The 14,434-nt window shown below is 41.7% G+C and overlaps 1 protein-coding gene across 6 annotated transcripts in view; it reads left to right on the top strand.

The window, feature by feature from the left end:
- Positions 1 to 14,434, top strand: part of KIAA1217 (KIAA1217 ortholog) — a 351,094-nt gene that overhangs the window by 305,456 nt on the left and 31,204 nt on the right. For 4 of the 6 annotated variants that reach the window (XM_054273557.1, XM_054273556.1, XM_054273554.1 and 1 more), the window contains 3 exons: positions 4,489 to 4,593; positions 5,016 to 5,065; positions 12,784 to 12,944. In XM_054273557.1, the coding sequence (XP_054129532.1) occupies positions 4,489 to 4,593; positions 5,016 to 5,065; positions 12,784 to 12,944 (316 nt within the window). The remainder of the gene's footprint in view (positions 1 to 4,488; positions 4,594 to 5,015; positions 5,066 to 12,783; positions 12,945 to 14,434) is intronic. The other 2 variants (XM_054273555.1, XM_054273558.1) reach the window with 1 other exon arrangement.

The following is a 14,434-nucleotide window of genomic DNA, read 5'->3' as shown; positions in this document are numbered from 1 at the left end:
CCATACTATGGAGAAAAGATGACAGTTGGATTGAGCAAAAAATGTGATCACATTATGGGCTCATGGCTTGCAGTTCAAGACTAAAGTGTAATGGCCACATGTAGATTATTAGCCCCCCCCCCCCCCCCCTTTGTTGTTTGATATGCTGAAGTCCAGATGGACTCTCTATGCATTAGGAAAAATGACCCTACTTTGTAAAGTCATGAACAGTGAGAGTTAACAGAGTGTTTTATAAGGGGAGGCTTTACAAATACACTGTCTCAGACACTTTTCACAGGGCCAGAACTGCATATTCCTCTGTGAAAGGTGTTGAATAGCCAGGCAGAAAAAATGAAGTCAAATGACCAATACAGGATGGAGGAAAGGTAAACTGTACTTTGTCTTCCTTGTGTTAGAGGAACTGTTTGTAGGAAGATGAGAGGCAGGCTCTGGGATGAGAGTTGTCAAATAATGTAATAGCTGGTGTGCTTCAGAACTTCCTTTCCCCTTTAGTTTCAAGATGTAGAAGGTTTGAGTTTAATCTTCTCCTTAGAGGAATGACATATTCACCTGTGTGAATCCTTCTGTAGGAAGAAAGCAGAACACAGAAAAATTCTGCTGATCTTTGGTTCCCACCCTTTCAAGAAACCCTCTCATCTGTTTTGGGGGAATTTGCAGTAAAGTCTTAAGACACCTTCACTTGAATCTGGGAAAGTCATTGGGAAAAACAGCCTACTCCTGTTCCTTTCTTTTCCCAGTGAGGTAAAAAAAAATGTAATGAAACGTTTCTATCATAGAGTAATATAGAAAGAAATGTGTATTTCTCTGTCTATGACCCCCTTTTCGTTGCTTCACTTGGAGCTTAACTATTAAATAGGAAGTCACAGAAAATTTTTTCTCCAGGAAGGTGTGCCAGGTAGTTCATGGTGCAGATTTGGTGTTTGAGTACATCTTTTGTGGGTGATGTGCTGTACTGCCTGGGGTTGGACAGGAACGTGAATGAACAGTTACACAGACCAATTTTATTCTGCGTGTGTACAAAGTATCTTCTCAGTGATATGAATATTAAAGATGTCCCCAGGAAAGGGCAGTAACATGCAAGTGGCATGTCACACTTAAATAAGCATTGCTGTGACAAGTGGATACCAATTCAGCAACATGCTGTACCCCTTCTTGGAATTACTTCCAGTTCACTGCAATAGAAGGAGTAACTTGAAAGATCAGTGAAGCTGTAAGGAAGAAATCTGATATCTGGTGTATCATGTTCCCCAGAGACGCAAGGGCTTGCTTTGGTTCTGCTGAATTTGGGGAGTTAGATGCTAAGGCAGGGCCCTAGTTCCTGGATATCCCTAGAGCCAGAGCTGTGGGTCAGGCTGCTGGGGAGAAGAGGGCTGGCAAGTGGCCTGTCCCTGCCTTCCTGGCCAGGGTCTGTGAGAAGCCAAAGCCAAGTCTGACAGAGTTCTGCTGGGCGTTGCTTCTGACCTTGTCCTCTCCTTTCCTCCCCCAGTGTGCTGCCACCTCTGACTCTCCCAGCATTCACAGGAAAACAATGTGAAACAATGCCTTTCTGTGCTCAGGCTGATAAAACAGCCATTTCTTTCCCAACTGCTGTAAAAGGGACCCTCCCTGCTCTTCCTGGGTGGTGGAGAGATGCAGCTTTATCTGGGAAATTAATCTGGGAGCAGAGACGGGTTGGCTCTTCTTGGCCTACCACCCTTCTGGTGGCAGCAAGCAGAGGCACCGCTCTGTTCCCTGTCTGCCCTCTGTGCTACTGCTCCCCATCCCAGCCTGCCCTGTGTCACTGGAGCCTGTCCCACGCCTGGGGACCCTGCCTGCCCCATCCATGGGACTCTGACCTGCCCTGTGCAGGCAGAGCTGCTGGGACAGGCTGGTCCCATCTCCCCTCTCCACAGCAGTGAGCACAGTGAGGGGTAGAAAACACAGTGCTGAGAACCAAAAATCACTATTTTTGTCATGGCAATGCTGGAATCCCTGGTAGACCCTGGCCTTGCACAGCCTGAGGAAAGCATTGTAGAGTCTGCTCCAGCCCTTCACAAGGAAGTTGGAGGCAAAGGGGTTCACTGCAGATCCTGTCTGTGCTCCTGTGGGGCTCTTTGTGGTGACAGAACTGGGCCACCAGCCCTCCAGCCACATCAGCCCAGGTTACAGCCCCACCACCAGGCCATCTGCATCCATCCCTGCCCATGCTGGAACAAGCTGCCTCCCTCCACCTTCAGTCTGACCGCCTCCAAAGATCAGGTTGTTTTATTTAATGCCTAAAAGGCACCTTTCAGACACCTGTTTTTGAAATGTTTGATGCTAATGGCCATAACAAGTCTGGGTGTTACAGTGGAATTATTACAGGAAAAATATGCCTGGTTTCTAACAGAGTAACTCCAGAGCACATGTAGATTCTTCACATTCTTAATGCTTTTACCATATGAAAAATAATGTGTTCTGTGCCATTGATTCCAGTATTTCATTCATTTTTCATAATCTCCTATCTTGGAACATCCCTCTCCCTCTTAACAACATACTTTCCTAGATTTCATGGCAAAGGACAAGATCAGCTTTGTGTTGCCATAATATCTTTTGAAGCAGAAAATTGTTTCCAGATTATCTAATGTGGGATGAAAAAAAACCATCATATTTATGGATTGGTAAAACAGAGAGACTTCCAGTTGAGCTTAGTTCCAGGAAGGTTTTGTGATGATTATCTGGGGGGAAAAAAAAGTTTTCATTATTAAGTGTCAAAAATGCTGCATGAAAGTTTGTTAGAGTATATTTATCCCTGGGTTTTAGTACTTGTTTTTGTTCCAAAGGTTACTGTAGCCTGCACCAGTTTCTTATTTTAAAACTTGTAATAGTGGAAATTCCGTAATGTATTTCTTGGTTTGAAGTGAATTAAGTCAGATTCACTAGTCTTCTCATCACCCTTCAAAATACCTTTCAACATCAAGACAGAAAAGTGAGATGCGTGCACTGCATTAAATTGCAGTAAGAACACGTCTGCTGGCTGGGGACTCACTGAGCACTCTCTTCTTCCCTGCTTGTGTCTGTTAGCATCTCATTGCTTGTTTTGTTGCCCTGTTTTCTCAGCCTCTGGGTGTCTCTGATACCTGGCTATGGTATCTGTGTGCTATCCCAGGAAACCTCATTCATTCCCTGATTGTGAATGAAATAATTAGCCTGGACAATCCGTCTGGCTGCAAGCAGGGCTGGTTATTTGCTTTTTATCATGGCAGCTTGCTTTTGCCTGTTATTGGTACCTACATTTGAGTTTGTATGACTCTTATTGATTGATGCTATTGCTTTGGCCACCAAACTGCAACTGCAGCTGGGGTGGCCAGAGTTTGGCTGCTCCCATGTGTGCAGAATGCTGCTGTGGTGCTGGATAGGCCATGCAGCATGCTGAGTCTGTGTCTGAGTTTGTGTCTCCCATCTTCTCTCATCAGTCCCTGCTGCTGGTCTTAACCTTAATCTTGCTTTTTGAGAAGTTTTCTTCCCAGTCATCTTCCAAAGACACAGCCTGCTGTTAGAATGTCCTTCTGCAAGTCTCCCCACACACGTAACTGCTGTGGTAGAGGGATGCCTTTTCAGAAGGTGCCATACTGATGTGTGTCTGTGGTGTGGTGTGTCTTTGACATACTGGCATGTACAAGTAGGCACCTGTGTGAGCAAAAAGCTGGTTTGGAGCCAACTGAGGAAGTCCCCTGGTACCTAACTAATATATGGATTTATGCAGACAGATAAACATGCAAATGTTAGCGTTCACATCCAAACAAAGTTATTGTTCTTGTTTAGTGACCTTGGGTTTCTATGGAAAACACTGGTTATACTTATTATAACTCTACATCTCTTTTCTTCTGTTTTTTGGGAATTTCTCAGGATATGTGCACGAAAGAAAATCTGTTTTATTGTAACATTGCTGTACAGTCTGCATTTTGTGCCTCTCTGTCACATTTCTGTCCTTTTCAAAGCAGACAGTTGTGATGTCAGGTGGAAAGGATTTGGGCTGGAAAGTCGTCTGCTTGGGCAGATTAAATGCTTCCCAGACAAAAATTCTGAGTCTGGGGAAAGTAAAAATAGTAACAAGAAGAAGTGTAAAGTCTTTAATCCTGAAACCTTAAGTACAGACAAAATGATTGCCCCAATGTAGGTAAAAGAGAAAATGCATGTAATGCTGAAAAATACTTTTTCACTAGTACCAAGTGGCATTAACAAATTGTTTTAGGTGCCTGTCTTGTGAGGTCGTTAGAAGTTTATTACTTGGTTGTTTGTTCTGTTATTTTTAACTAGGCAGATTTTTTTAAATTGTCTGTTACGATGCAAAAGCTGTCCAAACTGAGATGTGGTAAGCTGCTGCAATAAGGTATATGCAAACTGTACCCAAGGGCCTTTGCACAAACTCTGTAGTGTCTTTCCAATCCTGTGGTAATCATTCACCTAAAAAAACAAGTCTGAAAGCAAATATATCTGGCTTTAACAAACGGTTCTCTTGTCTTACAGAGAGAGGATACAAGCCATGGAGAAACAGATTGCCAGTTTAACTGGTCTTGTTCAGTCTGCGCTTTTAAAAGGGCCAAATACAAGTAATAGCAAAGATTCTTCTAGGTAAAAACAGAATTCATCTGTAATGATTTTAGTAATCAATCAACAAAAATATATTTGATTGTAATAGTAAAAAAAATCCTGAATGCTCAATCATTTTTAAGTTTCTTTATCATCTCCATGAGAATGCTAGGCAGAGAGGGAGAATATGCCAAATGATAGATGGATATGAACTGCATTACTCTTCTTTGTGATAAAAAGAATTAATGTAGCTACATCTCTGTGCTTTTTACTGCTTATACTCCATTCATTGCTTAACTTCTACTAAAAGGTGATTAAAAAAATTACTGATGACTGACAAATTATTGGTGATTTAAATTAATAAATATATATGTTTTAAGGCCATTAAATTTGTTGAATATAAACTTCACTACAGTTTTAATAGTTAGTAAACTAAAATTACAATTTTTCTTGTTATTATTTAGTGAGAAGATGATGAAAATTGTGTCCAGCAAGAGCAGCACTGACACTGCAGGTAAGATAATTCACTTTTAATTTACAACTTATTCAGGTATATTAATAGTTCTAACATTACAAACATCCCAGCTTATGGAAATGTCAAATTTACTTAAATTTCCATGTCTATACTGTCAGAACAGAAGTTTAAGTGCAGGATATGGGAGTCGATCACATCTTTAAGAGAGGAATTTCTGACAGGTTGAGATGGTATTTGGAATGAATTTCCCACCTGTGCTGAATGGTTTAAATGAGATGCAGAGCCTCTGCATCTGGTGAATTTTCCAGTGACTCATCCTGTCTATAGGATGTATGTATATCTGCCATTAACCCTAGATGTGTCCAGATTCCTGTAGAAGACTAAATATTTAATTCCTTTTCTTGTCACCTGAACTTTTTCTAAGGTCCATCTGTCACTAGGATACTACTGATGTAATGACACCAAGAAACTTAGCAGTCAGCAAGACAGCGCTTTCCCTAATTAAGCCACATTGATCTGTTCCTAATTATAAGTGCGCATCTAAACCTTTCTGAGCAAGCACCAATTATGAAGCCAGTAAGAGCCGGTCTTGTTTTAGCATCTCTCCTGGAGAGCTGTTAAGTGTGTAAAAGATTGAGTTAAAACTGTTGACAAAGAAGATTTCCATGTGCTTGAAGCCCTTTGTGTAGGGGCTGCTGCTGGAGAAGTCCGCAGGGTATTGGTGTGCTTATATGCCTCCTCTTCACCTTTGTCATGCACTGAATGCAAATCCAGGCAGTTCCCTGCTTCCTGGTGGTGCTTCTCCCACAGGGAGGTCTGTGCCCGACAGGTAGTAAACCACACACATTTATTAGCAAACCTATTATGCTCCTAACTAGCCTTTCTGTTGGAGCTGTTAGCTCACGTTCAGGATTCCTGTTTGTCTGGAATTGCTCTGTGTCCTCCTAATTGACAGAAACCAAACTAGACCTGGAAACTATCAACCACATGGAAGAGAGAAAGAGCTAAAGTCCTGGTACTGAAGCTTTGCTCCCAAGCCACTCTCTGGTGCTGTTCCAACTCTTCCTTTCCTGGATGGGGAGAGGATTACTTAAAGCTTTGAAGAAATAAGTTGTAATTTTTCAGTTTCAGACAGTATAGGGAAAAGTCTGTCATTATTCAAAGCAGCTGCAAAATGGTCTTCAGATTTTTCCCTATTGCAGTGTCATTACAGAGTGAGAATTTATGGCATTTCCCACTTGCACAGGCCTCACCTCATATAAAGCACTTATGAAACTCTCACAACCAGCACATACAGTGCCTTGTTCTCCTTTTTGTGGTGCATTGCAAACAGCAGCCTCTCTGCTTTCCCTGTGGTGGTACCAGTTCAGACTTGGTGAGGGGCGCTCAGTCAGAGGACCTGATCCAAGTGAGTGCTGCTTTGAGTGGGATCTTGGGCCTTCAGAGGTCCCTTTAAACCTGAATTATGTAGTGGTGTGTGTGTGCATGTGTAAATGTGCGCTCACTCAAATGAGAAATGGAACAATATTCATTGGGAAAGCAGCCTTACATAAAGCAAAAACAGAGATTCCCCAGGAAGTCATGCCCAGCCCACCAGAATAGCGTGGTTCATCTGACCAGCAGCCATTTCCTGGCACTGTTGTTCCCAAATACTCCTCACTCACTACCTTATCATATGACTGACATGTCCCTGAAATGGCAATATTACATCTAACAGCTGCATGTGCAGCTGTGGTGGGTGAGATGGAGGGTGGGAACTTAATTTACTGTCAAAGGCCAGATCATCATTTGTCACTTACTGACAGAGACATTGGCTTTGTCACATGGCTGTGTGCCTATCCAGCAGGTGAGTAAGGATTCCAGTATTCAGCTTGTGCTATAGATGCTTTTCTCATCACCTGGGAGAAAGGGAAAGGACAGTGGGAGCGGCCATGCAGCCAGCACTCTGCAAGGATCCCTATCAGTACTATAAAGTATGGTTGTAAATCCAGCACCTGCATCTCTATATCCTGTCCTTCCAACATGACTCAGCCACAAAATTAAATTGCAGCAGGTAGGGAACAAGGTGTGTTGACCTCAGTGTACTACAGTATTGTAGCCCACAGCAGCTATTAGTGGAGACTGCTGTGTAAAAGAATCGTCTTGTATAATGGAATATTTTCCTGCTTTTGTGCCTGGAATTGCTCAGGACATGGTCCAATGAGTCAATGCAGTTTAACTTACTTGAAAACTAGGCAATCTGGTAGAATAGAATGTTTCTCCTTTTTGTAAATATGCTTGGGTTCAAAGAGAAGCTAGATACACTTCTGCTGACCCCTGTTTTGTTCTTCAATTCACCCCAATCTTTATTACGTATAGACATTTAGGCAGTGACTCTCTCACTTTACAATTCCACTTGACAACTGTGCACTGAGATACCAGTTCTAGCAATTTCAAAGACTATTTGAAAGACAAAGTGGTATAAAATGTTGATTGAACAGTTCTTTCTAGAGTTCTGATAAGCAAAAATGTGAATTGCTTCCCATTCTAAAAAATAAAACATCTGTGCAAGATAATATTGTCTTGTCAATGTTGAACCAACATTGTATTTTATAGTATGTGCTCCAATGGTAGGAGACTTTTGTGCAAAAAATAGACTACATCCCTTGGGATGGGAAAGAAACCAAAAATTCTAAACCCTTGATAACTCTATATGGCTAGATTGTGGATACTTTGTTTGATATGTCATATGAAGCAAATTGTATTTAATTTGCTTTTGCTGTGCTGGTCTGTAGAAGCCATTGACTTCTTTAACCCCAAATATTAAGGACTCTGAAGAAACCCAGCTTTTTCACTGAGGAAGGTGAGTCTGGAATAACAATGCTTGTCTGCATTTCTTATCTTTTATTGCTTTAGGCTCAGTTCTTTCATGGGGGATGGGTTCAAAGAGCAGTAACCCTCCACAGACTGCCTATGTCTCTTCTGCTAATGTTAGGAGAAATTCCATGACTGAATCCTTATAGAGGTCTTCAGTTTCTGAAACACCATCATGGCACCAAGGAACTCGTGATTTAGAAACAACACGTGATTCTAAAACCAAACCATACTAGTAAGAGTCACCATGAGATTACTAACAAATACCCTGAGAAATACTTGCATATTCTCTTTTCTGTCATGTTTCTGTTCATCACCTGGAGACTGATAGACTAAATCCTGGATTCATTTATTCAATTGGGATCAGTTGTTTCATGGATTACCAAAAAAACTCAATAGCTTTTTGCTAGTTGCTGCCTTGTTAGAAGAGGAAGGAAGACATTTCAGTATTATTTGAGAAGGGGATCAGGGAGTACAATTTTCTGCACTAACACCACCAATACAAAGCAAGAGGAAGATGGCAGCAGGGAGTAGTATTACAAACATAGGGCTAAGATTTGATTCCCCATTCTTTGTGAACTGTCTTGTCATCTGTGTATATCTGTGTGCCCTTCTCACATGCATGACTCTTGCTGTGATGACCTCTGAATTAAATCATTGTCCATATCTGCTTGCTTATCTCGAAGATAGATCATGCTAGTCTTAGAACTCCATCAGCATTTGCAGGCAAAATAGGATGCTGAATTCATTTTGGATCAATGAGATGAAGTTGCACACTAATGTATAGATAGAATATTTTGTTATTTTGAGGCTGATTTAGTGCCATCTAGTAACTGTCACATCTCCCCAAATAATGCTTGAAAATATTGTGTCCTTTAATTAGATTAGTTATTTGTGAAAAAAAATATTGTTGTGTGTCTTCTGATGGTCTTTTGTGCCAACCTGCTTCAAAATAGAATCTTAGCATTTTATTTAAAAGAAAAAAAAGTGGGAAACGGAAGGAGAGCAGTGTCTTTACAACCATAGCAAAGGTCAAGTGTCAGTGAGTAGAACTCATGTTCCTTATCCCCTGAGCACACAGCAAACCTTTCCTCTTTCTGCACTTCAGTTTTCTTTGTACTGTAAAATGGCAGCTGAGTTCATTAGCCTTTGTAAAAAGTTAACTTTTTTTTATTTGTCCAAAGTATTAGGAAATTATGGTGTGAGGTTGGATTTCCCTTAACTAGCTCAAGAGGGGGTTTATTTAAAAACCCAAGAGCCAGTGCTGTTTCTTTCCCTTTAATCCATTTGGCCTCACATCTAATCACAAAGCTACAGCCTGGGACTATTCCAACAGTGAGCTACAATCCCTAGATGAAGCAGCCCCTCATTCAGCTGCCCTTTTATTCTTTCTTGGTGAAAATATGAATGTGTGAGAAATCAGCTGCTGATGGTTATGGTCACTCAGTGTCCTGTGTCTCACACCCGCTGCAGTCAGCAGTCCCCCTGCCCCGTTTCCCAGGCTCTGAGCACTCTCTGCATCAGGGACACTGTGGCAGCCAAGAGCACCTCATGCTGAAAAGAGGTGGCTGAGGCAGCAGTGAGGAGGAGAGCTGCTTTGTAGGGAGTTGGAGACATTTATTGCTTAAAGAAGCAGATCACAGTCCATCTACACTAAAAGGAAAGCAGGCACCCCTTCCTGAGAAAATATGTGAATTGACTGGGGTCCAGCATGGGGGAGGGACTGGTGGGGTCTGATTCATGCCTTGGCTGCCTCATCACAGGGTCAGGGGCTGAGGTTTTGGAGCTTTTGCCTGAGGCAAAGAACAGCACAAAGGTAGGTGTGCTTTCAAAAATAGTCCAGATTTGTGGCTAGGGATCAGAACTCTTGGAGGCTTATCCACATTTTTCAGACTCTCTGGTGGTTTCTGTCTGTAAGGTTTATGAACTAAATACCATTCTCTTAAACAAAAAAGGCAAAAAGTAGTGCATGTGGGAGGGAAATAGATGCTTGACTGTAGGAGAAACTGCAGTGTACATGTAGACAGATAAGTAGGAGCATACATTAGACAAGCATGGAGTGGGTACATAATGGCAGTGAACAAGGACTGTTTATTTCTTGAGTGTAGCTTTCTGTTAAGGAGCTCTTTGAAAGTCAAGAGACCATTGAATCATACTGGAGTATAGCAAAAATGTGCAACAGCTTGCTCAGCAGTGTAATGATGAGTACTGTTGTTGAAGCACCAAGCAGATCTAGCTGGAGCAGGTTCAGGGATGGTATAGCATTACAACAGCCTGCACCAAGCTAGAAGAGCTTTTTGTCTGAGCATGTCTCCAGAAGCTCCATAGCATGGCACACTGTATGTAGCATGGATCTAGCCTGTGCTTTTATTGAGCAGAATTGCAAATAAAGGTAAAGTAACAAACATGATTCCTAAAAACCTTTTTTTAAATAAAAATAGGCTGGTGTGATGTCCATCCTTTAAGAGTGCTTCCCCTAGATGAATTTTGCAAAGGTTGTATTTGAGATATCCACACCTGTTGGAAAAGGAGTAACTGTGTTATTATGCTGAGCTGTACTCAGGCAGATTTGGAGGAATAGTTCAAAAGATTATGAGGGATGAGAGCATGGGGAGACAACTTCCCACTCTGGGACTTGTACTCATTCCAGTCAGAAGATGTGTCATGCTGTTTAGTGCCCTGAAAATTTGCCTTCAGCAGGCAAAGCTCACAACACTGTTTTTTGTTTGATTTCATTAAACTTGATAGAATGTGTGGTTGTGGGAACAGATGATGATCAAAATCCTTGTGTAAGTCCATTGATGAGCTATTTTCTGTTTCTTCAGATCCTTTTTTTCATCATAGAGAAGGATGAAATTGAAGTAGGGAATGACCTAATCATGGAATAGAATAATGGAATTATTTAGGTTGGAAAAGACCTTCTAGATCATCCAGTCGAGCCATTAACCTAACACTGCCAAGTCCACCACCAGGCCAGGTCCCTAAGCACCACATCTACACATCTTTTAAATACCTTCAGGGATGGTGACTCAACCACGTCCGTGTGCAGCCTCTTCCAATGCTTGATGACCCTTTTGGTGAAGAAATTTTTCCTAATATTAAATCTCCCTGGCTGTAACTTTAGGCCATTAATTTTTGTTCTATTTTTTGTTATCTGGGAGAAGTGACCAACTCCCACCTCCTTCCAACTCCCTTTCAGGCAGTTGTAGAGAGCAATAAGGACCTTGAGACTCCTTTTTTCCAGACTGAAAACCCCCAGCTCCCTCAGCTGTTACTCATTAGACTTGTGCTTGTGCTTCAGACCCTTCACCAGTTTTGTTGCCCTTCTCTGGACATGGTCCGCCTCTCAATGTCTTTCTTGTAGTCAGGGCCAGTTAATGCTGTAGTTCAGGGAGCAGCAGCCTTCTGTGCCATTTGGGATCAAGGAATAAAGTGGATTTGGCAGTGTGATAGGAAGAGTTTGCAGGACTACAAAGTACTGGACTTAAAAAATGAAGTTTATTGTACTGATGGTCTGTCATTTTGTCTGCTGGGGGAGTGGGGAGGGGGGAGGGACGCATTAGGAAAAAAATTTGAAGAATATGGGTGTGTAAGTGCAAATTGTGAGAAGGAGCTGATATTTCGAGTACCTGATGAGCTGGAATTTGCTTGTTCTGTCTAAAGAGAGCTTCTTCCCAGGTACTTGAGATTGAAAAGAACAAGCTTGGCATTGTTCCTGTGCAGAAGAACAGCATTCTTTAGCAAAGAAAGTTTTGTGAGGACAACAGTAATTATTTTCAGAGTGTGGCTCGGCTCATTTCCTTGTGTTATGCTGTATTCCTTTCTGACAGACTAAGAGGGAGTGGGTGGATGCAACATGGCTGGAGAGCCTCTGGCACACCATCATTTAATTCCTCTGGTTTTATAGGGTTGCTGCTGGAGGTGCCTGTTAGAAATAATGCAGTTGTCCTTTCAGCAGTGAAGCAAGATTTTCTATAGAAATCTTTCCGCCATATTTGGCAGCTTGACTGTATCCATCTCCTGTGATGATTAATCAACAAATACGTCATTCAGGAGTCCTGTGAATGAATTTGCATCAACTTGGTCTCAGACATCTTCTGGGAGGACAGTCCTGAAGTTACTTCCAGAACCAATTTGATTCATTGCTGTTTTGTGTCATCTGCAGTTAAAACTTGTCCCCTCTCCACTGCATGTGGTAGAAAGCAGTCCTGGAGTAATGCAGTGCTCTGGTAGAACTGAGGTTCCAGCACAGATACACTACTCTGATGCTGTGCAGGCTTCCCTCAAAATATATTGTATAGGAATGTGCTTTTTGTTCATGGAGTGACAAAACTTTTTTTTTTGTTGTTTTTTAAAAATGAAAAAAACTTAGAAGTTTTTTTTTAATTAGGTAAAAAGACACTTTATAGGATTTGAGGGACTTTATTTTAAACTTAAGGATAGCTAATTGGACAAGAGTGAAGAAGTATTGCTTAAGCAATTTACTCAAAAAAAGAAGAGAACAAAAAAACTAATTGCTCTTGTAAAGTGTTTTACTAGGACCAAGAACATTTAGCACTTGGCTTGGGTTTTTTTGTAAAGAGTTCTATTATTTTGCTTTTTATTATTTTTTTTTTGTTTTTAACATTACTACAAAAGCTATTTTACTAATTTTATGCTTTTTAAAGTAGCTGAGCTATTTTTGGTGTAATATAAATGTCTAAGAGCTTATGAGACTTGGCTTAAAAAAACTATATATCAATTGGGTGAGGAGGTGGCAGTCCCTGTTGGTACTGAGCGTTGGCATCCATCATTTGCTTTTCTCGTCCACCTGTGTGAAATACCTGTGGATTCAGTGGGCAGAGGAGGGATCACGTTTGCACCTTCTCTGCTGTGAACTCAACCTGTGCTGCTACTCATTGCAGGTGCTGCCACCATCTCTGGGGGGAAGAATGCCCTGGGAGCTGTGGAGTCAGCTGTCACCCACCACCCCTCTGGAGCCCCAGCAATGCAGCTCAGCCTGCACGGGATGAAACGCAGCGTGTCGGATCTGCGCCTGCAGCTGCACCAGATGAAGCAGCTACAGGTATGGTTATCTGGACAATGCTGGGAAAAAAGATGGCTTGGCAGCAAATGCCTTTTTGCTCCTTCCCTCTCTCTCATTTTCTCTCTTTACCTTTTGTACAGTCTCAGTAGCAGAGTTCTAGCAAAGGGCAGACCCAAGTACTACAGACACAAAAGCTTGCATAGTCCTCGAGGTGTGAGAATTAGCTCAGTTAAACTACTGTTGCTGAGATATTGAGAAAAAAATTAATTTCTAGCTTTGTTGGATGACTCTATAGATTAAAGCACTATTTATATTACAGTAATTTCAAGTCTGTGATTACAGTTTGGATCCTGCTATGCTATGTGCTGTATAAACATGTCAGAAGAACCATGTTCCTGCTCCATACTGTTTACAGTTGAGACAGATCTTAAGTCCCTGAATAAACAACTTTGATGTCAGGAAACCCAAATGTAGCTGAGGATCAGTAGATATGCATTAAGCCAGAGTTTGAGTCCTGTATTTACAGAATCCAGAAAAACAGCCAACTTGAACAGTAAGAAAAAAATGGTATTTCAAATGTTGCTGCAAAGGTTTGTTGTGTCCTACTTACACTCAGGTTTCAAGAATACCTTCCCAATACATGTCAACACCTCAAAACCTGCAAGAAAGAATACAACCAATAAAGAGTTAACAAAAATAGTATGTTGGCACATACAGTCATGCTGCAAATATAAATATATGCTGTTCATCTCAGACACTGTAAAAATAAGCATATGCAGCTGTACAGGTCTTCAGCCTTTTACTTAATTGGAAACTGAAGAGCACTGTGTATTGTCTCAGAAGATGGAAAAGAAGGCAGAGCACTTTCTTGTAAGACAAAGTGGACAGTGGGGGAAGCTTCAATACTCTGCCAGTCCTCCTTACCCAGAAAGTGACATCACATGTTAGCTATTGTAGGGCTGCAGCTGCTGGTTTTATAACCAGGGTGATGGTACCATGTCAATCACATTTGACTTGCTGATAAATTTTAGAACAAAATAATGATAATGCAAAGCAGAGTTCAGAGCACGTTTTACCTTCACCTCCTTATCTAAAGAAAATTGAATTATGAACCAGTCATCAAGCAAAGAAGCAGAAGGGTGAGGTAAACATCAGTGTAGGAAAATGTGTCCAACTGAAGGTCCTGTGACAATGTCCTGTGCTCTGTTTGCTGGGAGTGCAGAGATGGCAGATGATATTTGGAGCAAAGAGTTGTATCAGGTGACCTCTGCCTGTGGTACAGCTCCCTTGTATTTAAACTTTCAGTTTAGGATGAGTATGCTCCAATAGCAAATGTCCCTTTCCAAAGCTGTTCTCAGCAGTGCTGCCTACGTGCCAGCCATCGTGCTCCTCATCTCGTTTGAAGACACTGGCATGTGATCTCTGCCCTGGCACATTACGTGTAAGTGCATATTTTTCCACATTTGTGCTGCAAACCACTGCAGCCCCTCTGTCCTCCTCCACACCATGTGCCAAATGCAGCTCTTGGC

The sequence above is a fragment of the Melozone crissalis genome, unplaced genomic scaffold, assembly GCF_028551555.1.
Source record: "Melozone crissalis strain CALT ecotype California unplaced genomic scaffold, PUWL_Pcris_2 ptg000016l_1, whole genome shotgun sequence".
NCBI lineage: Eukaryota > Metazoa > Chordata > Aves > Passeriformes > Passerellidae > Melozone > Melozone crissalis.
The sequence above is the reverse complement of the archived record's forward strand: the minus strand, read 5'-3'. Positions and strand labels throughout refer to the sequence as shown.